At 37.6% G+C, this 25,930-nt stretch overlaps 1 protein-coding gene across 2 annotated transcripts in view; it reads right to left on the minus strand.

The window, feature by feature from the left end:
- Positions 1-219: 219 nt before the first annotated feature.
- Positions 220-25,930, minus strand: part of LOC143228640 (uncharacterized) — a 29,135-nt gene continuing 3,424 nt past the window's right edge. The window contains exons 4-10 of one of the 2 annotated variants that reach the window (XM_076459868.1): positions 24,960-25,030; positions 24,377-24,484; positions 19,185-19,255; positions 17,027-17,147; positions 16,284-16,448; positions 6,900-6,993; positions 220-5,831 (exon numbers count right to left, since the gene is read on the minus strand). In XM_076459868.1, the coding sequence (XP_076315983.1) occupies positions 1,207-5,831; positions 6,900-6,993; positions 16,284-16,448; positions 17,027-17,147; positions 19,185-19,255; positions 24,377-24,484; positions 24,960-25,030 (5,255 nt within the window). In that variant the 3' untranslated portion in view covers positions 220-1,206. Of the gene's footprint in view, positions 5,832-6,899; positions 6,994-16,283; positions 16,449-17,026; positions 17,163-19,184; positions 19,256-24,376; positions 24,485-24,959; positions 25,031-25,930 lie in introns of both variants that reach the window. The other variant, XM_076459869.1, reaches the window with a different exon arrangement.

Raw genomic sequence — 25,930 nt, forward strand, 5'->3', positions numbered from 1 at the left:
ATTCGTACCGTAGATCTCGTAAGTGGAAGTGTTGTTTAGATTCGTACCGTAGATCTCGTAAGTGGAAGTGTTGTTTAGATTCGTACCGTGGATCTCCTAAGTGGAAGTGTTGTTTAGATTCGTACCGTAGATCTCGTAAGTGGAAGGAAATTGAGAAAAGTGAATCTTTAGCATCAATTCTGGAGTCCAAACAAACAAAGTAAAATACAATCACCATAATAAGTTGCTAATCTTTTTATTAGCACAAACAACTTGTTGACAAACTAAATAAATTTGTAGCATAATTGCTAGTGAGAAAGATATGAAAAACAACTTGTAACAATTCATTTTCTTTGTAATGTAGAAATACTAGTTTCTACTCTATATGTGTGTAATGTTGAAACAAAACATCATTTGGCACATTACAAAGTCATGGCACAGACTAGAGTTGAGCATTATCAAAGAACTCAAGAGTGAGGTGCTAAATAATCAAAACAGCAAATACTCAGATATTTATACTCCTACAAGAACTTACAGTATTGTCTGTTATTAGCTGAATAACCATTCTGTAATGTTGTTAAAATCTCAACATGGTCCCTAAAGTTCTCTGGAAGTACCTGGTAAACAAATCTCATAGTTACATTAAACTGTATTAATATAAGTATATATTTTACACAGTTTTCTACCCGGAGGATGTAAACATTGATTAGTAGATATATATAACAGATTTATTCTTATGGGGTTTTCTTGTTTTGTTACTCACCAAAAGTTCTTTTCAAACAGTTTCAGAATTCTTTGAAAATATGAAATAATTTCTTTGAAACTTGTTTTTTTGAATATCTATTACTTTCAAAATATCAGATACTGAGTATCAGATACTATTGAGTTAGAGTGTATCCTAAACTCAGAATATGCAACAGGTTTTTGTCCATCATTTCAATGAGTTTAGGTGGAGAACTGCATGATTTCTTCTAAAAATGGAAAGGTTATTAGACCAGTTCACAATAAAAGAAGACATAAAGCTTGGAAGGTAAGACATTTTTCTTATTCTTCACACCCAAGGAATAAGACTTCAACAGCTACTTGTTACACGTAGTTTTCAGAGATGGATCTGGACCACACTGTAACAGTACTTTGACTGGGTATTCCTTCTGTATACATTTTCTTTCAAACTGATTTGCTGTTAGATTGACAACTGTTAAAGTAACCCTTTTCTTTTCTAAATGATCATTTCATCTGCTTCCTATGAGTTGATGTCACCATTCTTGTCCTTGAGGGACTTATCCGAGATGCTTTGATGTGCACTCTTTGAACTTCTGGTTCAGGTTTTTGAGTAAGTCCTGATTTTCCTTTTGCAGAAGATAGTGATGTAGCTTTCATAAAACTAAGCTGTTTTCCTTTCTGAGTGGTCGGATGTTTCCCTGAGACAACACCATTTCTGGTGATGAAAGGATTCTGCTTCATGACAGAATCATTTTGATGCACCACATTTTTCACATCAGCTGAATGACATACATTCATTTCTTTTGATGTACTGTTGAGAAGTTGTTTATTGGAACTACTTTGATTGTTTTCTTGAGAAGCAGCTTTGAGTGTGACTCTTGTTAAGGTTAAGGATCTTCTTGACAGGGAACACTCATTGTACTGGGAATTTGATCTATTCACTGAAGAATTGGATTGAGTTTTCCCAGATGACCACAATTCTCTTGAAGAGATTCCTAGGAGTTGTTTGTTTTCTATGTTCGGTGTGGCAGGAGTTGACTGGGATATATTATAATTGTCTGAAAGACCCCTTACTTTAGCCAGGTTTTTCATCATGTTGGTGGTGGTCAGTGTAATGGCAGTATTCTCTCTCATGAAATTTCTTTTGCTTCCTTCCTGGTTTCTGGTTCTAGTTTTCAGTAATGTTGATTCTACTACAAAATTATTTTTGGAACTTCTGAGACCAGTTCTTGAATTGGTTTTACAGTTTGACTCCTGGAATTGGACAGGAGGTCTTCTTTCTGAGACTGCTGGTGAATGATTTGCAGTTCTCTGAATTCTAGTTAAGTAACTACGGGTCGAACTTCTAGCAGAAAGTAAAATCTCTTTTTCATCCAGACTGCTCTCTGTTCTTGTTCGACTGTTTTTAGATTGCTGGAAAGTCTTTGAAGTTATTTTCACAGATTCCACGTGCTTCCCAATGTGGGACTTTCTTTCACCCATATTATTAGGAGTTCCAATTAATGATTGTTGTGTTGATTCATTTGGTAATGTTTTATATTCAAGCTGCGTGCATGTATTTCGTGGTTTCTCCAACAAACCATGAGGTACTATTTGTCTCAGATTCCTTGGTGAGTCAGTGTCTGGTGAGGAGGTATCTTGAGATAAGGTCTCACTCATAAGAGATTGTGTTTCTTCAAATCCTTCATCGTGGTCATGTTCTTCCAGGTTCTTTTTCTTAAACATTTGTGAAGAGTTAAGAGCTGAATGATCTCTTTTTGAATAGAAAGAAACTTTAGCCAGCAGTGGCTTTTCATTAAAACTTTGTTCACTTGAACACTTTTCATCAGACAACAAGTATTCAGTTTTTGATTGTAATGCATTGTCTGCTGATTTATTGACAGAGGTTTGAATCTCTATAACATTTGAATGAGGATGCACATCTACCTGATTCTTGTTATCTAGATTTTCACTTGGGATTACTAGAAATGATTTTGTGTTTTGGTGAAATGGTGAATTTGGGTTGATATTATTTGGTCTTCCTGTGGAGGTTTCCTCACTTAAGCTGTAAGTAAGTCCTGATAACATATCTCCAGGTAAAGAGTGCTGTTCTCCTGTTTCAGGATTCTTCTTAAAGTTTTCAGTAAGGGAACTCCAGCGTTTGGCTAGTCTGGCACGAAGTGAAATAGATTTCCTTTTACTATCTAAAGAAGCTGGTTCATCTTTTATTGGAGTTCTGTAATTGTTTTCTCTTGACTTGTTATCAAGTTCCTCAATGTTACAAGGTTTAGGTTTTAAATTACTGAAGTGATTCAACTGTTGGATTTCTAGCCTTGCCACACCTGTGTCTTTCATTTCTCGCTTAATAAAATCTTTCTCATTGCATTGTGATGTAACCAGTTGCAAACCTTTACCTGGATCATAACACCTCGTAGATTGCTTTACTTTGTCATTGCATTGTGATGTAACCAGTTGCAAACCTTTACCTGAATCATAACACCTCGTAGATTGCTTTACTTTATCATTGCATTGTGATGTAACCAGTTGTAAACCTTTACCTGAATCATAACACCTCGTAGATTGCTTTACTTTATCATTGCATTGTGATGTAACCAGTTGTAAACCTTTACCTGAATCATAACACCTCGTAGATTGCTTTACTTTATCATTGCATTGTGATGTAACCAGTTGTAAACCTTTACCTGAATCATAACACCTCGTAGATTGCTTTACTTTGTCATTGCATTGTGATGTAACCAGTTGCAAACCTTTACCTGAATCATAACACCTCGTAGATTGCTTTACTTTCTCATTGCATTGTGATGTAACCAGTTGCAAACCTTTACCTGAATCATAACACCTCGTAGATTGCTTTACTTTCTCATTGCATTGTGATGTAACCAGTTGCAAACCTTTACTTGAATCATAACACCTTGTAGATTGCTTTACTTTGTCATTGCATTGTGATGTAACCAGTTGTAAACCTTTACCTGGATCATAACACCTCGTAGATTGCTTTACTTTCTCATTGCATTGTGATGTAACCAGTTGTAAACCTTTACCTGAATCATAACACCTCGTAGATTGCTTTACTTTCTCATTGCATTGTGATGTAACCAGTTGTAAACCTTTACCTGGATCATAACACCTTGTAGATTGCTTTACTTTATCATTGCATTGTGATGTAACCAGTTGCAAACCTTTACCTGGATCATAACACCTTGTAGATTGCTTTACTTTATCATTGCATTGTGATGTAACCAGTTGTAAACCTTTACCTGGATCATAACACCTTGTAGATTGCTTTACTTTCTCATTTCCATTTTTCTCCTGATTTGGGCGAGTTCTTCTTGTGGTTTTTCGTATCAAAGAGAATCTATCAAAACTTCCTTCACCTTTCAATCCATCAAGTTCATCTTGTGGCAGTGAGCCTCTATTTTCAACTGTTTGTTCGTGATTTGATTCTAAAAACTGTGATCTTTGGGCTGCCTTGGCTTGTTTACCTACAGTTGACTTTACATCAGCACTGGCTTGTTTCTTAAATAGACTTCCCTCTTGAACTGTAAGGTAATGTTTAGAATTATAAATTATTTCAAAATCTTCTACAGATTTCACACCTTCAAATGGTGTGGATCTGATGAAAGATTCCATCATGCTTTTATAAAGCCTGGTTTTCTGGGGGGGAACTGGAATTTTCGAGACAGGTGGAATTACATTAGGTGATGTAAGGCTTTTCTCATTACCAAACTCCAGATTGGTAAAGGATGATGGTTTGATAAACTGTTTGCTTGAGGTAATGTTGTATTGTATGTATGGTTTGGGCAAGCTAACAGCTTCTCCATTAGCAACCTTCTGTTGAGTTTGACCATTTGGTGCAAGGTTTTGTATTTCACTGCTCCACTCTGTGGCACTCCCACATTTCACAGCTTCAGAGTCTTTCTTAGTAATGTTAGATGAATTAATTTCCTTGTTTCTGTCAAATACAGTTGAGGTGTTTGGTTGTGTTGAGATTTCTAACTTGGAATCCATAGTGGCATCTAAATTGGAGTGAGAAGATGTTATGATGCTTTTACTCAGTTTGGAATCAGCTGATGATTTTCTAACATACAACGTAAGAGTATCATTGTCCCAACTGTTGTCTTTACTTAAACTGCTCTTGAAACCATTCAGGGAGTTCATAGACTTTTGATTATGGCACCTATGATGGTCATCGTCTACTGACTCACAGCTGTAAGCCACTTTCATATTATTTTTTCTCCATCGAGATTTATTTTTTACTTGAACACCTTCTACAGTTTCCATAACTCTTTCTGTGTCTGTATTTGGCATTGCATTTTTAAGCTTTCTGGTATATATTTCAGAATCAGTCTTCGCTTCACGAAGAGTTCCTAGACTTGAAGATCTGCTACCTTCATCAGTCGTTCTTAGATCATAAAACAAAGTGTCCAACTCTCTTTCTTCTTGCTTTTGTTGTTTGTCACTTTCAAACAACATTTGGTCATCCAGCTTCATCACATTTTTCTCTTCTTTTTCATTTACTTGTAACCAGTCTTCAGTTTTCCTTGTCCACTGCTTTGGTTTCACTTCTGTGATGTCCTCTGAAACATCCATTGTTCTTTCCATGGTTTGAGAAATTAGGGATGTTGAACGTTCTCTTTCGTTAAAATCAACAGCTAATAAATTCCGACGTCGTCGTCTTCCAGGTATCCGAAGTAAAGATCTATCTAAAGATCCACCATCTACATTTCTCACAAATTTGCAGTTTTTGTCCTGTAGGTCAGATGTATGTTTCAAGTAGTCTATTAGTTCATCGTTCTGATCTTCAGAGGAGAGGTAGTTTCTCCTCCTCCGTAGACTTCCGGTAGGAGTGACATTAAATAATTCTCCATTGTTTACATTACTCTGTCCATTAATTATTGATGTAATAGAACCAATACGGTGCTGAATCACTCTTGGAGAACTCTTGTACTTTTCTTCTGCTGATAAGCTATTGCTTTGACTTTTGACTTCTGAGGAATGATCCAACTTTGTTTTTTCTACTTTGAATTGCTGACCAAACTCATTCTGTGAAACATTATTTTGGATATCCTGGAACATTATATGGTTATCACTTTCACTTCCAAACGTGGAACCACAACACTGATCAGTTGCTGCAAAGCAAAAAGAAATATCCCAATAATAGTGTTTATTCAAAGTATAAACACTTTCGAAAGACTAGGTTTATTTTTGAACAACAAAGGACCTGAACTTAAGTAGATTCGATTTACCTAAACTATTTATTAAACAGAAACACATAAAAATGATAATCAGTAAAGGAATTATAGTCTGAAAAATTCATGTTATCAAGGAAGATATCATCACTTTACGGTACAGTGTCATTAAAAGGAATACTCACTTTACCGTACAGTTTCATTAAAAGGAATACTCACTCTACTGTACAGTGTCATTAAAAGGAATACTCACTCTACTGTACAGTGTCATTAAAAGGAATACTCACTTTACAGTACAGTGTCATTAAAAGGAATATTCACTTTACGGTACAGTGTCATTAAAAGGAATACTCACTTTACCGTGCCGTGTCATTAAAGGGAATACTCACTTTATGGTACAGTGTCATTAAAGGAATACTCACTCTACTGTACAGTGTCATTAAAAGGAATACTCACTTTACAGTACAGTGTCATTAAAGGAATACTCACTCTACTGTACAGTGTCATTAAAGGAATACTCACTTTACAGTACAGTGTCATTAAAGGAATACTCACTCTACTGTACAGTGTCATTAAAGGAATATTCACTTTACGGTACAGTGTCATTAAAGGAATACTCACTTTACGCTACAGTGTCATTAAAGGAATACTCACTTTACGCTACAGTGTCATTAAAGGAATACTCACTTTACCGTGACAGTGTCATTAAAAGGAATACTCACTTTACGCTACAGTGTCATTAAAAGGAATACTCACTTTACGGTACAGTGTCATTAAAAGGAATACTCACTTTACGGTACAGTGTCATTAAAAGGAATACTCACTTTACGGTACAGTGTCATTAAAAGGAATACTCACTCTATGCTACAGTGTCATTAAAGGAATACTCACTTTACGGTACAGTGTCATTAAAAAGAATACTCACTCTACTGTACAGTGTATGAAATTTGTCTCCATACAAGAAATAGTTTTTCAAATGCTACATTTATAAATTAATCTGTATTTTACCTCCAGAACTTTGCCTCTTTGCAGCTATTTGCTCCTTCTGTTGTCTGCATCTCGCTTCTGCTTTCTTCTCCTGCAGGCAACGATGCTCATTCTCCTGTGTATGACAATGTAAAACTAAGGAGACAGTTTCTTTTAGTAAACTGTCCTATAGTTAGGGTTAATCAAGACAGTGTTCTTAATCCTCGAATTTTATCAAAATTTGTTAGTATTTCCAGCCATGTTTTAAGAAATCCTACTCTGATATTAAATAAAATTCATGGTGACTACTGAGGAACCAAGATAACAAAGAACATGTTTATTGTAAAGTTTGATGTCACTCCATTTAAACAAGTCAATCTAAATGACATAAATAAAGTGGAAATTGAAAAACATGACATGGAATAAATACAGATTATAATTATTTTATTTTTGTGCAAGTTACATGTTTTAACGTAAGAAACAATATATACATAGTTTTAAACAGGGATAATGTAATGTCTTCCTCAATGGTGCAATCACTGTCAAGTACACAAAAGCAGCAAACCTCATAAAGATATACCACAGTCAAATGTTAGTGTTATCTTCAAATCTTACTTTGAAATAAAAAAACAACTCATTTACTATACAGGTTCCCCACCCATGGTTTAAAATTTGGTTTTGATATTTGTGATGGGCAGATAACTCATTGTATAGTATGTGCTCAACAATAAGGACTGTATCCCTACTCCAATCATAGGTGGTACATCTGGTGCCAGCAATACCACCTACTCCACTTCAATCATAGGTTGTACATCTGGTGCCAGCAATGCTACCTATTCTAATTCAATCATAGGTTGCACATCTAATACTAGCAATGCTACCTATTCTAATTCAATCATAGGTTGCACATCTAATACCAGCAATGCTACCTACTCCAATTTAATCATAGGTTGCACATCTAATACTAGCAATGCTACCTATTCTAATTCAATCATAGGTTGCACATCTAATACCAGCAATGCTACCTACTCCAATTTAATCATAGGTTGCACATCTAATACTAGCAATGCTACCTATTCCAATTCAATCATGGGTTGCATATCTGGTGCCAGCAATGATACTGAAAGATGAAGAACTAGATGTTTCCTTGTGTATCTATACTATAAGATGTCATTGGGTATGAAAGTATGAATACAAATACTACCATTATCAAAGTTTACATGACTCTGATTATGCTATTATGTGATGTTAATTATAGTGCTTGCTTTCCATGTTTTTGTTGTTACTATAAAACACAAACAGAGAGAGTGAGCTACTTTCAGAAAAGTGTGTTTGAAATGGTATAAAAATATACCATTTGGCAAGGTTGAGGCTTATACCATAGTACAGTTGTTTGTATCCAGAAAACATTGATTTGGACTACAGCCTCTGTAACAACTTTCAGTAATTGTTGTTTGTAACGTGTTTCAGTTTATGTAAATTAAACTGTTAGACCTTCATGTGGGAGAAATACTGATAAACTTATTGCTACTTTCAGTAAGTGTGGAAGAAGTAGTGATATACATATTTGTAGTTTTAAAGAAACTGTCACGTATACAAGACTATACGAGTTTAATGTGTACATTGTAATTTAAACAGTAATATATATATTCTGTTTTACATAAAATCTAAACATTTCAAAGTATGCTAAATACTTTTATGTCACAGTTCTCACACTATAGAAGAGTGAGGTATTTTTTCACGTCATAGTTCTCACACTCGAGAAGAGTGAAGGGTTTTATGTCACAGTTCTCACACTGTAGAAGAGTGAGGGGTTTTTATGTCACAGTTCTCACACTGTAGAAGAGTGAGGGGTTTTTATGTCACAGTTCTCACACTCGAGAAGAGTGAGGGGTTTTTATGTCACAGTTCTCACACCATAGAAGAGTGAGGGGTTTTCATGTCACAGTTCTCGCACTATAGAAGAGTGAGGGGTTTTTATGTCACAGTTCTCGCACTATAGAAGAGTGAGGGGTTTTTATGTCACAGTTCTCGCACTATAGAAGAGTGAGGGGTTTTTATGTCACAGTTCTCGCACTATAGAAGAGTGAGGGGTTTTCATGTCACAGTTCTCACACTATAGAAGAGTGAGGGGTTTTCATGTCACAGTTCTCACACTGTAGAAGAGAGAAGGGATTTTTATGTCACAGTTCTCACACTATAGAAGAGTGAGGGGTTTTCATGTCACAGTTCTCACACTATAGAAGAGTGAAGGGTTTTTATGTCACAGTTCTCACACTCGAGAAGAGTGAGGGGTTTTCATGTCACAGTTCTCACACTCGAGAAGAGTGAGGGGTTTTCATGTCACAGTTCTCACACTCGAGAAGAGTGAGGGGTTTTCATGTCACAGTTCTCACACTCGAGAAGAGTGAGGGGTTTTCATGTCACAGTTCTCACACTCGAGAAGAGTGAGGGTTTTCATGTCACAGTTCTCATACTCGAGAAGAGTGAGGGGTTTTCATGTCACAGTTCTCACACTCGAGAAGAGTGAGGGGTTTTCATGTCACAGTTCTCACACTCGAGAAGAGTGAGGGGTTTTCATGTCACAGTTCTCACACTCGAGAAGAGTGAAGGGGTTTTTATGTCACAGTTCTCACACTATAGAAGAGTGAAGGGTTTTTATGTCAGTTCTCACACTCGAGAAGAGTGAGGGGTTTTCATGTCACAGTTCTCACACTCGAAAAGAGTGAGGGGTTTTTATGTCACAGTTCTCACACTCGAGAAGAGTGAGGGGTTTTTATGTCACAGTTCTCACACTCGAGAAGAGTGAGGGGTTTTCATGTCACAGTTCTCACACTCGAGAAGAGTGAGGGGTTTTCATGTCACAGTTCTCACACTCGAGAAGAGTGAATGGTTTTCATGTCACAGTTCTCACACTCGAGAAGAGTGAATGGTTTTTATGTCACAGTTCTCACACTATAGAAGAGTGAGGGGTTTTCATGTCACAGTTCTCACACTGTAGAAGAGTGAGGGGTTTTTATGTCACAGTTCTCACACTCCAGAAGAGTGAGGGGTTTTTATGTCACAGTTCTCACACTCCAGAAGAGTGAAGGGTTTTATGTCACAGTTCTCACACTACAGAAGAGTGAAGGGTTTTATGTCACAATTCTCACACAATAGAAGAGTGAAGGGTTTGTATGTCACAGTTCTCACACTACAGAAGAGTGAAGGGTTTGTATGTCACAGTTCTCACACTACAGAAGAGTGAAGGGTTTGTATGTCACAGTTCTCACACTACAGAAGAGTGAAGGGTTTTTATGTCACAGTTCTCACACTCGAGAAGAGTAAAGGGGTTTTTATGTCACAGTTCTCACACTATAGAAGAGTGAGGGGTTTTTATGTCACAGTTCTCACACTGTAGAAGAGTGAGGGGTTTTTGTCACAGTTCTCACACTTGAGAAGAGTGAAGGGGTTTTTATGTCACAGTTCTCACACAATAGAAGAGTGAAGGGTTTGTATGTCACAGTTCTCACACTACAGAAGAGTGAAGGGTTTGTATGTCACAGTTCTCACACTACAGAAGAGTGAAGGGTTTGTATGTCACAGTTCTCACACTACAGAAGAGTGAAGGGTTTTTAAGTCACAGTTCTCACACTCGAGAAGAGTGAAGGGGTTTTTACGTCACAGTTCTCACACTCGAGAAGAGTGAGGGTTTTTTTCACGTCGTAGTTCTCACACTCGAGAAGAGTGAGGGGTTTTTTCACGTCGTAGTTCTCACACTCGAGAAGAGTGAGGGGTTTTCACGTCGTAGTTCTCACACTCTCGAGAAGAGTGAGGGGGTTTTCACGTCGTAGTTCTCACACTCGAGAAGAGTGAGGGGTTTTCATGTCACAGTTCTCACACTCGAGAAGAGTGAAGGGGTTTTTATGTCACAGTTCTCACACTATAGAAGAGTGAATGGTTTTTATGTCACAGTTCTCACACTATAGAAGAGTGAATGGTTTTTATGTCACAGTTCTCACACTACAGAAGAGTGAAGGGTTTTATGTCACAGTTCTCATACTATAGAAGAGTGAAGGGTTTTTATGTCACAGTTCTCACACTCGAGAAGAGTGAGGGATTTTCATGTCACAGTTCTCACACTGTAGAAGAGTGAGGGGTTTTCATGTCACAGTTCTCACACTGTAGAAGAGTGAAGGGTTTTATGTCACAGTTCTCACACTGTAGAAGAGTGAGGGGTTTTCATGTCACAGTTCTCACACTGTAGAAGAGTGAGGGGTTTTCATGTCACAGTTCTCACACTGTAGAAGAGTGAGGGGTTTTCATGTCACAGTTCTCACACTGTAGAAGAGTGAGGGGTTTTCATGTCACAGTTCTCACACTGTAGAAGAGTGAGGGGTTTTCATGTCACAGTTCTCACACTGTAGAAGAGTGAAGGGTTTTATGTCACAGTTCTCACACTCCAGAAGAGTGAAGGGTTTTATGTCACAGTTCTCACACTACAGAAGAGTGAAGGGTTTTATGTCACAGTTCTCACACTACAGAAGAGTGAAGGGTTTTTATGTCACAGTTCTCACACTACAGAAGAGTGAAGGGTTTTATGTCACAATTCTCACACAATAGAAGAGTGAGGGGTTTTTATGTCACAGTTCTCACACTATAGAAGAGTGAGGGGTTTTTATGTCACAGTTCTCACACTGTAGAAGAGTGAGGGGTTTTTATGTCACAGTTCTCACACTATAGAAGAGTGAGGGGTTTTCATGTCACAGTTCTCGCACTATAGAAGAGTGAGGGGTTTTTTCATGTCGTAGTTCTCACACTCGAGAAGAGTGAGGGGTTTTTTCACGTCGTAGTTCTCACACTCGAGAAGAGTGAGGGGTTTTTTCACGTCGTAGTTCTCACACTCGAGAAGAGTGAGGGGTTTTTTTCACGTCGTAGTTCTCACACTCGAGAAGAGTGAGGGGTTTTCATGTCACAGTTCTCACACTCGAGAAGAGTGAGGGGTTTTCATGTCACAGTTCTCACACTCGAGAAGAGTGAGGGGTTTTCATGTCACAGTTCTCACACTACAGAAGAGTGAAGGGTTTTATGTCACAGTTCTCACACTACAGAAGAGTGAAGGGTTTTATGTCACAGTTCTCACACTGTAGAAGAGTGAAGGGGTTTTTATGTCACAGTTCTCACACTGTAGAAGAGTGAAGGGGTTTTTATGTCACAGTTCTCACACTATAGAAGAGTGAGGGGTTTTTATGTCACAGTTCTCACACTGTAGAAGAGTGAGGGGTTTTTATGTCACAGTTCTCACACTATAGAAGAGTGAGGGGTTTTCATGTCACAGTTCTCACACTGTAGAAGAGTGAAGAGGATTTTATGTCACAGTTCTCACACTGTAGAAGAGTAAAGAGGATTTTATGTCACAGTTCTCACACTGTAGAAGAGTGAGGGGTTTTTATGTCACAGTTCTCACACTATAGAAGAGTGAAGGGTTTTTATGTCAGTTCTCACACTCGAGAAGAGTGAGGGGTTTTCATGTCACAGTTCTCACACTCGAAAAGAGTGAGGGGTTTTTATGTCACAGTTCTCACACTCGAGAAGAGTGAGGGGTTTTTATGTCACAGTTCTCACACTCGAGAAGAGTGAGGGGTTTTCATGTCACAGTTCTCACACTCGAGAAGAGTGAGGGGTTTTCATGTCACAGTTCTCACACTGTAGAAGAGTGAGGGGTTTTTATGTCACAGTTCTCACACTCCAGAAGAGTGAGGGGTTTTTATGTCACAGTTCTCACACTCCAGAAGAGTGAAGGGTTTTATGTCACAGTTCTCACACTACAGAAGAGTGAAGGGTTTTATGTCACAATTCTCACACAATAGAAGAGTGAAGGGTTTGTATGTCACAGTTCTCACACTACAGAAGAGTGAAGGGTTTGTATGTCACAGTTCTCACACTACAGAAGAGTGAAGGGTTTGTATGTCACAGTTCTCACACTACAGAAGAGTGAAGGGTTTTTATGTCACAGTTCTCACACTCGAGAAGAGTAAAGGGGTTTTTATGTCACAGTTCTCACACTATAGAAGAGTGAGGGGTTTTTATGTCACAGTTCTCACACTGTAGAAGAGTGAGGGGTTTTGTCACAGTTCTCACACTTGAGAAGAGTGAAGGGGTTTTTATGTCACAGTTCTCACACAATAGAAGAGTGAAGGGTTTGTATGTCACAGTTCTCACACTACAGAAGAGTGAAGGGTTTGTATGTCACAGTTCTCACACTACAGAAGAGTGAAGGGTTTGTATGTCACAGTTCTCACACTACAGAAGAGTGAAGGGTTTTTAAGTCACAGTTCTCACACTCGAGAAGAGTGAAGGGGTTTTACGTCACAGTTCTCACACTCGAGAAGAGTGAGGGTTTTCACGTCAGAGTTCTCACACTCGAGAAGAGTGAGGGTTTTTTCACGTCGTAGTTCTCACACTCGAGAAGAGTGAGGGGTTTTCACGTCGTAGTTCTCACACTCGAGAAGAGTGAGGGGGTTTTTCACGTCGTGGTTCTCACACTCGAGAAGAGTGAGGGGTTTTCATGTCACAGTTCTCACACTCGAGAAGAGTGAAGGGGTTTTTATGTCACAGTTCTCACACTATAGAAGAGTGAATGGTTTTTATGTCACAGTTCTCACACTATAGAAGAGTGAATGGTTTTTATGTCACAGTTCTCACACTACAGAAGAGTGAAGGGTTTTATGTCACAGTTCTCATACTATAGAAGAGTGAAGGGTTTTATGTCACAGTTCTCACACTCGAGAAGAGTGAGGGATTTTCATGTCACAGTTCTCACACTGTAGAAGAGTGAGGGGTTTTCATGTCACAGTTCTCACACTGTAGAAGAGTGAAGGGTTTTATGTCACAGTTCTCACACTGTAGAAGAGTGAGGGGTTTTCATGTCACAGTTCTCACACTGTAGAAGAGTGAGGGGTTTTCATGTCACAGTTCTCACACTGTAGAAGAGTGAGGGGTTTTCATGTCACAGTTCTCACACTGTAGAAGAGTGAGGGGTTTTCATGTCACAGTTCTCACACTGTAGAAGAGTGAGGGGTTTTCATGTCACAGTTCTCACACTGTAGAAGAGTGAAGGGTTTTATGTCACAGTTCTCACACTCCAGAAGAGTGAAGGGTTTTATGTCACAGTTCTCACACTACAGAAGAGTGAAGGGTTTTATGTCACAGTTCTCACACTACAGAAGAGTGAAGGGTTTTTATGTCACAGTTCTCACACTACAGAAGAGTGAAGGGTTTTATGTCACAATTCTCACACAATAGAAGAGTGAGGGGTTTGTATGTCACAGTTCTCACACTGTAGAAGAGTGAGGGGTTTGTATGTCACAGTTCTCACACTGTAGAAGAGTGAGGGGTTTTTATGTCACAGTTCTCACACTCGAGAAGAGTGAAGGGGTTTTTATGTCACAGTTCTCACCCTATAGAAGAGTGAAAGGTTTTATGTCACAGTTCTCACCCTATAGAAGAGTGAAAGGTTTTATGTCACAGTTCTCACACTATAGAAGAGTGAAGGGTTTTTATGTCACAGTTCTCACACTCGAGACAGGTGAGGGGTTTTTTCACGTCGTAGTTCTCACACTCGAGAAGAGTGAGGGGTTTTTTCACGTCGTAGTTCTCACACTCGAGAAGAGTGAGGGGTTTTTCACGTCGTAGTTCTCACACTCGAGAAGAGTGAGGGGTTTTTTTCACGTCGTAGTTCTCACACTCGAGAAGAGTGAGGGGTTTTCATGTCACAGTTCTCACACTCGAGAAGAGTGAGGGGTTTTCATGTCACAGTTCTCACACTCGAGAAGAGTGAGGGGTTTTCATGTCACAGTTCTCACACTACAGAAGAGTGAAGGGTTTTATGTCACAGTTCTCACACTACAGAAGAGTGAAGGGTTTTATGTCACAGTTCTCACACTGTAGAAGAGTGAAGGGGTTTTTATGTCACAGTTCTCACACTGTAGAAGAGTGAAGGGGTTTTTATGTCACAGTTCTCACACTATAGAAGAGTGAGGGTTTTATGTCACAGTTCTCACACTGTAGAAGAGTGAGGGTTTTATGTCACAGTTCTCACACTATAGAAGAGTGAGGGGTTTTCATGTCACAGTTCTCACACTGTAGAAGAGTGAAGAGGATTTTATGTCACAGTTCTCACACTGTAGAAGAGTAAAGAGGATTTTATGTCACAGTTCTCACACTGTAGAAGAGTGAGGGGTTTTTATGTCACAGTTCTCACACTGTATAAGAGTGAGGGGTTTTTATGTCACAGTTCTCACACTACAGAAGAGTGAGGGGTTTTATGACATTAAAATTTGATTTATTAATTTATTAGCTTTGTTTTCATATCATGTTTATTCATATTCAATAATAATAAAGTACTTTTAATTACGTTTTTGGTCTGGTAAGAAGGTTTACTGACAGAAATGTGTCAGAAGTCACCCAAGTTTATCAACACATACTGTATTTCTGTATTTTATATGAAGACTGTTCTGTGTTACTTGAGTTCTATTGCATTTCGATACATTATATGAAGACTGTTCCATGTTACTTGAGTTCTACTGTATTTCTGAGCTACACTGTTATACATATATTTACTTAAGTTCATACCAAAGAGAAGTATGCGGCACTGCTGCCATGCTAATACCAACAAGTATTTTACTAGTTTCAACACTTCAGTTATGTAAACCACTGAAGGTAAATAGTGTTGGATATTTCTGATCCTGTACTCATTCAGTAATATATAAAACAAAATTATGGACAATTTATCACATCTTTCTTAATTCTTTATCAATTGTTTTTATGTTTTGTTTTTTTAATACACATCTTACTTGTTAAAATGTACAGTGGAGTACAATAATGTAAACAACTTGATGACACTAACACTTAAGTACAGTACACTGACACTTCAGTACAATAACGTAAACAACTTGATGACAGTACACTGACACTTAATGACAACTGTTATTTTCTGTTCATCTCGACTGTTATATCACTCTTCCAATTTTGAGTGGACAGGAATTATATATCTGTAAAACCAAAGAAGGAATAATACAAAAGGCTGGTATTTTGTTCTTCAAACAAATTGTTGCAACAGTAATTTGAATCTTGGGTAACAAGCAAAGAAGGACTGAGTGAATCTGGATGACGAACCCTAGAAAGAAGGGGTTGAGGTAGGGTTAATCCCACTTTTACTGAGTTTACCGTTTCAATAATGTTAGAACAGGAACACTTATCAAAATATGTCTTGATATTCCTGCAGTAGTAACAGTAGGACATTGAAACTGGTGGATACTCAGTAAAAAGGTAAATAAATTCTGAGGATGAGCTTTTTCGATAGATAAGTTTCCTTATCAAAAGTGAATGTATTATCTTTCAGGGAAGTATTATGGTACAAAGAAATATATAATATTGCTACCTTACCTCAATTGCTGTTTTGAATTTGTGGCAAAATTTTTGAAAAACCTTGAAACATTCCTCAAGTTTAAAAGTTGTTCTGTCTTCACATAAAAAATCTGCTAAATCTTCGCGGACAATTTCAAGAAAGTCAATATCATTCAGGACATCCGTAAGATGTTCTTCTGCAATCTACAATAAAACTGAAGGTTACAATGTCACATTCACTTCAAAATAAAAATGGAAAAATTCTAATCATGAAGATGATAGCTCATAAGTTACTTTAATAAACCACAGGAACAGATCAAAGTGTTACATAGGTCCATGACATAACACACTAAAGACAGCTATTATTAATTCAGTTTCTGATATCCACAGGAACATGATTATAAAAGGCTAAAGTTAGATATGTTGGTTTAGTTTATGACAGCCACAGGAACAGGTCAAACCGCTTGAATGGTTGAGAAGATATGAAAAGCTAAGATTAGCTATTTTGATTTAATCTAACAGCAGATCAAATTGCTTGGCAGGTTCATGATATATGAAATGCTAAGTTTATCCACATTTATATAGTTTCTGTTGACTGCACATCACACTGTTAGACAAGTCCAGGATAAGAAAAGCTAATGCTATCCATTTTTATTTTTTTCTGGAACCCACATATCAAATATTTAAAGATTTCTTGGATACATCAAGCTCTGCTCATTTCTTTCTTCAAACAAAACACAAACATTATGTTGGTTCAAAATCTGTATGAAATAGATTCAAACCTTTAAAAATGGCTCCATTTGTTCTTGTATCTGAGAGTCAGCATTCATAACCTGTGTAGAAACTATGGTGACCTTGTCTCTGAGGTTGGTGACCTCCACCTTCATATTATCAATGGATACCCTAAAAATAAACAGACTGTATGGAATGAACAATACTGATGTGTTAAATATCCTGTATATCTCAATCTGAAAAATACTTAATGGACATACGTAATAGTTTCTGTTTGTTTTTCTAACCATAACAGTACTAAAGGGTGTATTTAATAACCTCACCTTACCATGATAACCATAACAGTACCAAACGGCGTATTTAATAACCTCACCTTATCATAACAGTACTAAAGGAGTGTATTTAATAACCTCACCTCACCATAACAGTACTAAAGGAGTGTATTTAATAACCTCACCTCACCATAACAGTACTAAAGGAGTGTATTTAATAACCTCACCTCACCATAACAGTACTAAAGGAGTGTATTTAATAACTTCACCTCACCATACCAGTACTGAAGGAGTGTATTTAATAACCTCACCTCACCATAACAGTACTGAAGGAGTGCATTTAATAACCTCACCTCACCATAACAGTACTGAAGGAGTGCATTTAATAACCTCACCTCACCATAACAGTACTGAAGGAGTGCATTTAATAACCTCACCTCACCATAACAGTACTGAAGGAGTGCATTTAATAACCTCACCTCACCATAACAGTACTGAAGGAGTGCATTTAATAACCTCACCTCACCATAACAGTACTGAAGGAGTGCATTTAATAACCTCACCTCACCATAACAGTACTGAAGGAGTGCATTTAATAACCTCACCTCACCATAACAGTACTGAATGAGTGTATTTAATAACCTCACCTCACCATAACAGTACTGAAGTTACATATTTACTTCAACCTCTTCAATACCTGTACCTCATGTTGTGATATTACATTCTTTATCAGACAATTCTTTAGGGCACATGTCTCCCTTTTATTCAAAAGTTACATTCTAAAGACATCTTGGAGGAAACATCCACTCCAAAACAGACTATTCAAAGGCCACTGAAGATATATCCATTCAGGTTAGTGGGTTGTGATTTCCTTTCGCAGTGGGCCATGCATTTTCAGAAGAGATGGTCTGCCATTTTTTATTTTGGCTGAGGAAGTTAGATACTTGCAATTGGAAGTACCATCTACTATTTGAACCAGCTTTCCATTTCCATTAATATGAATGATTCAAAATCAGGTGATTTTTTTGGGCTCTGCGATGATTTGTTGTGATTCGGTGGTTGCACACAGGATCCCTCTACAGTTTCTGTGTTCACTAGCAAACTGTACACCCTTTCTCTCTTGCCCTGGATCATGTACAAGGTAATACAATACATGATACTATTTATACTGATTCATTTACCTCTCTACTGGCCCTGGAATCACTTAATATTAGTTCTCACCACATTCAAAACCAACTGACCCATTTCACTTTATCATCTACTCCTATCCAGTTTTACTGATACCAGGCCACGTCAATATTCGCTTGAACGAACTCGCTGATACCACATCTGAATCTGTCCGTTCTGTCGCTGTCATTGCCGTGCCTGTTCCACACATGGACTTCAGTCCTGTGTTCAACGCTCGGCTCTGTGCCAGTTGACAGTCAACTTGGAATGAGCAAAGTGATAACAAAGTTTTCCAGATAAAACCCTCTACTGGACTTTGGCCATCTTGTTTTCATAAGGATCGGAGAGAAAGTTGTCCCTAACTAAACTACGCATTGGTCACAGTTCTTAACTGATTGTTTTGTTTTATCTGGGACTGATGCACCAATGTGTGGTCTGTGTGACACTCAGGTCATGATAAGCCACATTTTACTGTCATGCCGTTGTTACGACCGTAAGCGATGGTACCATGTTAAAAATGTTTTTTACTATGGATACCCTGACGTTGGACAGTGTCATTGCCGATGGTGGCACTGTCCATTTTACAAATGTTTTTAATTTTAAATTCTGTTTTAAGTTTGATCTGACATTGAGCCACTATTATTAAAACATAATTTCCTTTACACTTTATAATAGTTTTACTGTTAATTTTAACAGTTTTTTTAATGGTTGTTCAGTGCAACTAGCTAAGTTGCTTTGCACCATAAAACTCCAAACAACAACAACTTACTTAGTAGCTTCTTCCAGACTTGGTAGTTCCTCAGAAAACTTTACCAAAGTGGGGTCTTTCTTCTCTACTTGCTGAAAAAAACGTATGAGCAGAAGGATAAATCCCAGGTTCTAACTGATCAAATACCAGAGTAAATTGAGCGTAAGAGAAAAATCACCTATTGTCTTTATAAGACAGTAACATAACTGATACTTATTACTCTGTAATGAAATGTTATGCTAGAAAGGTACATATATTTCATTATTTCCTGTTGTTTGAAAATAATCAGTAAATATGTTATTGTAACCAAATCTATTTTATTTATATGCAAAAACGGCTCGTTTGGGCTGAGAAAACACTTTACATAGAAGAGCGAACAACGTTTCGACCTTCTTCGGTCATCGTCAGACCGAAGAAGGTCGAAACGTTGTTCGCTCTTCTATGTAAAGTGTTTTCAGCCCAAACGAGCCGTTTTATATAAATTTCTCAACAAGTGGGTTTCTCGTCATCACAAATCTATTTTATGATAACACTGACTAGAGATGGCGCTAAAATCATAAATTGATAATTTCAGACTACGCAGATAAGAATTACAGTTTAGGATAATATATGTAAAAGATAACGAAATAAAATAAAACATGATATAAATGAGGTAATTGTAAAGTATAATATTTCACTAAATCGTGAGTCAATCGTGCATAAACTAACATATTTGTTGGCAACTTGAAGTAAGAGAAAATATCAGGTCATCCCATAAATAGTGTCCGAAAATTTAATACAGAAAGTGCCTCATTATTTCTGTCTTTATAGAAGTATTTAATTACTAAAATATGTAGCGGACGTGTGTAAAAATGTTCAGACAAATAAAAGAAACTAACCCAACTCCACTTTTTCAGATCATTAATCAAATAAACCCTTATGAAGATGGATGTGTCTGTGGAGCACATTAGACATATAATGTTTTATGAGTTTAAAAAAGGTAATAGTGCAATAGATACTACACGAAACCTTCAAGATGTTTATGGTTCAGAGTCTCTATGAAAGAAAATGTCGAAGGTGGTTTCAGTAATTCAGATCAGGTGACTACAGCTTAAGTGATGGGCCACGTTCAGGTTGTCCTGTTGAGTTTAATGATGACTTGCTGTTTGCTACACTTGATGAAGATTGTACTGTAACAGTTGAAGAACTAGTACAGAAGCTTAATTAAACTTATTAAACAGTTCACTGTCATCTGCAACAGCTTAGGAAGGTGTCAAAACTTGGAAAATGGGTCCCACATGATTTGACAGAAGCCAACCTTAGAGAAAGAGTGGACATTTGCACTTTTCTTCACTCTCGTGAACATAACTCACCTTTTTTGGACATGTTAGTGACTGGAGATGAAAAATGTATATTACAGAAATGTTAAGTGACGCAGACAATACTTCAGTGTAGGTAAATTGGCTAAGTCACAGCCCAAAATGGACCTCCACCCTAGGAAAGTTTTGTTAAGCGTTTGGTGTGATATTGTTGGTGTGATCCACTTTGAGTTGCTGCCACTCAGTGTAAGGATTACATCAGACTTTTATTGTCAGCAGTTACAGTGCTTGAATGTTGCACTGAAAGAAAAGAGGCCTGCTTTGATCAATCATAAAGGCGTTACGTTACACCAGGATTATGCACGGTCCCATACAGCAAGGATCACATCTGTAAAGATTGAAGAGCTAGACTGGGAAAACTCCCACATCTTCATTATTTTCCAAACCTTGTCCCATCTGATTATCATCTATTCTGAAGTTTGCAGAACTATCTTGATGGTAAACAGCTTGTAACACATGAAGATGTCAAAACTACCATCTCTACATTTTTTTCATCCAAACCATAATTTTATAGAAGTGACATTCAGAAGCTTGTGAATCATTGACAGGAAGTATAGCAATGGAACATACATTATTGATTAAATAACATTAAAAGTGTTTGAAATCCTTTCTCTTTTTCTAAACCTAAAATCGGACGTTATTAAAGGGATGACCTGATACGTTATACTGGTTTATCATAAATACTAAACAAATTGCGGGTTGGATACAATATTAAACAAGTTGCGGGTTGGATCTCTGGCACTGTCTCGTGGTTAGGGTACTGTGGTTCGCGAAGTTGAATTCCATTGCTAAAAATGCCCTTTCAGCCTAGCGGCGTTATAATGTAGAAGTAAATCCCACTTTTTGCTGATACATAGTATCCCAAGAGTTTTCGATGGATTATGTTGGCTGCCATCACTCCAGTGTAGCCCCCAAAAGCGGCACAGCGACATGTCTGAGGACTTACAACGCTTGAAACCGAGTTTCGATACCTGTAGTTGGCAAAGCGCAGAGCCCATTGAGTGGATTAGCGCTTAATTACAAACGAAATCTCTAGTGTGCCACTTCTAAACTAGAAACGGTTATGGCAGATATCTCTCGAGTGCCCTCACTGGTTCAGCGGGAAATCTGAAGGCACATAGGGCACAACATAGATAGTCCATTGTTTAGCTTTGTAATCGACAGTGAAACAAATAAAACCTTTATAGTAGCGAAGTTAAAACTTTCTTTAGAAATTCATTGTGATTGTATCTATGATGGTTATGCTAATATTATCTGTTGCAGTTGTAAGTGAGATTAGGGTAAACACGACATTCTCTCATTACATCCTCAGTAGATTAGTGTTTAATTAAAATAGGTCTTCTAAATGTAAATAACTTTGAAAACGGAAACAAAGGACTTTATCCCAAATTTTCACAACAACAGGAGAAAGAAGTTTCAAAATTCGAAACAAATGATTTTCTCTTTAAGAAATAAACTGGTGACCCCAAACGTTGTACTCATCAAAAATTTTTATATCATTAAAAGAAAATCTTTGTGGTTTCCATTGTGTGGTAGTTATCGTGACGATAAAACAATTACTGTACAATCTACTCCTGATATTATGGTTAAGTATTCATTTAAAGGGGGAGGGGGTAAATCCTCCTGAAGAACTGGAATCCACACACTTTGAAGCATTATTTAAAAATCAAGGGGTTTTCATGAACAATATTATAACAAAAATCACACGTTAATATTATAATATAAATTTCTGTATCTTGAATTAGGTACCTTTAATTTTTGATAGGTCCACATTAGATCATAGGCCTAATTCTTCAAACAGATACCGCTATACTTACATTACATACCCAAAGTATGTAGACACCCGACCATCACCTCCATATGTTCTTGTTGAACATCTCATTCCAGAATCATGGACATTAATATGGAGTTGGCCCCCCTTTGCTGCTACAACAGCCACCACTCTTCTGGGAAGGCTTTTCACTAGATTTTGGAACATGGCTGGGGGATTCGCTCTTATTCAGCCATAAGAGCGTCAGTGAGGTCGGGCACTGATGTCGGGCGAGAAGGCCTGACTCGCAGTCAGCATTCCAATTCATCCCAAAGGTGTTTGATAAGGTTGAGGTCAGGGCTCTGTACAGGCCAGTCAAGTTCTTCCACACCAACCTCGGAAAACCATGTCTTTGTGGACCTCGCTTTGTGCAAGGGGTCATTGTCATGCTGAAACAAAAAAGGGCCTTTTCCAAACTGTTGCCACAAAGTTGGAAGCACACAATTCTCTAGAATGTCATTGTATGTTGTAGTATTAAGATTTCCCTTCACTGTAACTAAAGAGCCCAAACCATTAAAACAGCCCCATACCATTATTCCTCCTCCATGAAACTGTACAGTTGGCACTATGTATTCAGATAGGTAGTGTTCTCCTGGCATCCACCAAACCCTGATTCGTTCTTGAGACTGTCAGCTAGTGAAGTGTGATTCATCACTCCAGAGAACACGTTTCCACTGCTCCAGAGTCCAATGGTAGTGTGCTACACCACTCCAGCCGACGTTTGGCATTGTGTATGGTGATCTTAGGTTTGTGTGTGGCTGTTCAGCCATGGAAACCCATTTTATGAAGCTCCCAATGAACAGTTCTTGTGCTTACGTTGCTTCCAGAGGAACTTTGGAACATGGTCGCGAGTGTTGCAACTGTGGACAAAAAGATTGTTCGCGCTATGCGCTTCAGCACTCGGCTGTCCCCTTCTGTGAACTCGTGTGGCCTACCGCTTCGTGGCTGAGCTATTGTTGCTATTAGACATTTCCACTTCACAATAACAGCACTTACAGTTGACCGGAGCAGCTCTAGCAGCGCAGAAATTTGACAAACTGACTTTTTTAGAAAGGTGGGATCCTATGACAGTGGTACGTTGAAAAACGTCACTGAGCTCCACAGTGTGACCCATTCTACTACTATTGTTTGTCTATGGAGACTGCATGGCTGTAAGCTTGATTTTATGCACCTGTTAGCAATGTGTGTGGCTGAAATAGCCGAACCCACTAATTAGAAGTAGTGTCCACATACTTTTGGCCATGTAGTGTATTTTGAGAAATAGAAAATAAAAAGTATCCTTTGATTTGGAAATTAAAAAAAAAAAAAATTGATGAAATCTGATATATTCCTTGACTATATCACACTGGATTAAGATGTTTAATTATATTAGTTGGATGAAAAATTCTCAAAATACTTATAGACTACGTTACACAGAAATGAACAGTTACAGTTAACGCAGTCTCCAACCCTCATTACTCAAGACTTTATTTTAGTGAAACCCTTCGTATTCAGAAGGCTTAATGTAGTGCGTACTTAGCTGGTAAAAGCTGCGTTTGTAAGGCTTAGGATAGAGGCTATTTTGTTATGGAATATCGTGTTCCGAGAGCTTAGCGTAAATAGTATTACGTAATTTATATTGTGTTTGGAAGGCCGACCGTGATGGGTATCTTGTTGGTGAATATCGTTTTCTTAAGGCTTAGCGCAGAGAGTATTACGTTAGTAAATATTGTTTTCGGTAGGCTTAGTGTGGTGGATATTACGTTAGTGAATATTGTGTCTGGTAGGCCTAGTGTGGTGGATATTACGTTAGTGAATATTGTGTTCGGTAGGCCTAGTGTGGTGGATATTACGTTAGTGAATATTGTGTTCGGTAGGCCTAGTGTAAAGCAGTGGTTCCCAACCAGGGTGCGAGATCGCGTTTGTTCTGGCCACCTTCACCTTTATTCTTAAATAAATAATTACTGTGAGGGGTGCGAGAACATATTAAATTTCTTTTAGGGTTGGGAACCACTGGTGTAGAGAGTATTTCATGAATGAAAATCGACTTTGGAAGGTTTCCTTACCATTGCCACATAGTGAATTAGGTTCATTCCAGGTTTATTAGCTCTTATATCAGTCAGTTTCAATAAAGATCTCATCTTGAAACCAGCAGCTCTACCAGCGTACCCACCCTGAAGAATCGAAAAATATTATAGTCACCTATAGTTAATAACAGTCCTTATTTGTAGATTACATTCTGGCGAATTTCAGTAACATGTTAAAAACAACACAATTCTGATAATAATAATAAATTACAAAAACGTTTGAACTTTGTTATTGTGTGTTTTTATAGACGAAATAAATATACACAATCCATATGTATATTTTAGCATACTTGTGGCAGTAGTTTAATTATAGCATTTAAAAAACACTGGTTCGTTTATAGCTGTAAGTTATTTCAACAGGTGTATCTTAACTTCTCAGAAGTGTGACAACAGTTAAAACAAATTATTATTGAATTATAATAAATTTTCCCTACGTCACCTAGCAACAATTCCACTGTTTACTGTAAACACTTGTCGGTAGAGTGAACAGAAGCAAAAAATATTAATTTTAAAAACATTGGACATAATTATAGTAGTGTTATAAGTTTGAAATGTAACTTACTGCGTTAAGAAAGTTCCCGGCAACTAGAATCATGTAGAGAATTTCGTGAAGCGAGTGAGAGACCTTTATTTCTGTAATAAACAATGTTACATATGTCAGTATAAATCATTATTAGAATTAACGGGTCGTTTTGAAAAACGTTCAGTTCGTGATTGGAACCGTAACTTCCCGTTTCAGCTTGAAATAATTAATTTAACACATACCTTTGTAGAGATGTCCTGTTAACTCCTGTAGGATCAAACATGTGGACTGAAAGGGTCAAAGAGCAGGTTTTCAGGGCCACCGAAACTGCATTCCTCATCACACCCGTACTACAGATGGCGTGACCAAACATGGCGCACGTAACGACTTTCACTGGGAGTAACAACAGAATTTGGGATAACGGAAGAACTCGAAGGTAGATTGGGACCTTTGTAAATCTATAATATAGTTAAGCCAGTGACGGTCAATCTACCTGCTATGGTTAACTACTGCGTCAAGCGATGTTTCAGTATTCACTACACAGCAGCGTTTTTATTTAGTACTATCTTGAGTGCAGAAACACATTACTTGTGTGCTACATTTTTTATCAAAAACCGTCAATAAATAGTATAGACTCGTACAGAACAAAGGAAACACTAAAACGAAGACATAATAAGTGAAGTTACAAGGTGTTTTTCAAAGAATGCTCAAAAGTACATTATTTAAACCGTTGTGAGTGGACTACACTGACGTTTCAATAACTAACGGAGCAAATGAAAACTCTAATACAATCAAGGTTGAAAAAAAACAGTTTATTAAACCGTAGCAACAGAATCCCGAAATAAAACTTTTAAACAACTATTATATAAACTTGATAAGAAAAAAGGATTTGACAGAAATGATGTACAGCGATGTCGAGAAAACCCACTTGTAGAGAAAAAATATATATATGTAAAACGGCTCGTTTGGGTTGGGAAAAGTTTTGTGATAATATAAAATTATATATTCAA

Source organism: Tachypleus tridentatus, chromosome 10 (assembly GCF_004210375.1).
Source record: "Tachypleus tridentatus isolate NWPU-2018 chromosome 10, ASM421037v1, whole genome shotgun sequence".
Classification (NCBI taxonomy): domain Eukaryota; kingdom Metazoa; phylum Arthropoda; class Merostomata; order Xiphosura; family Limulidae; genus Tachypleus; species Tachypleus tridentatus.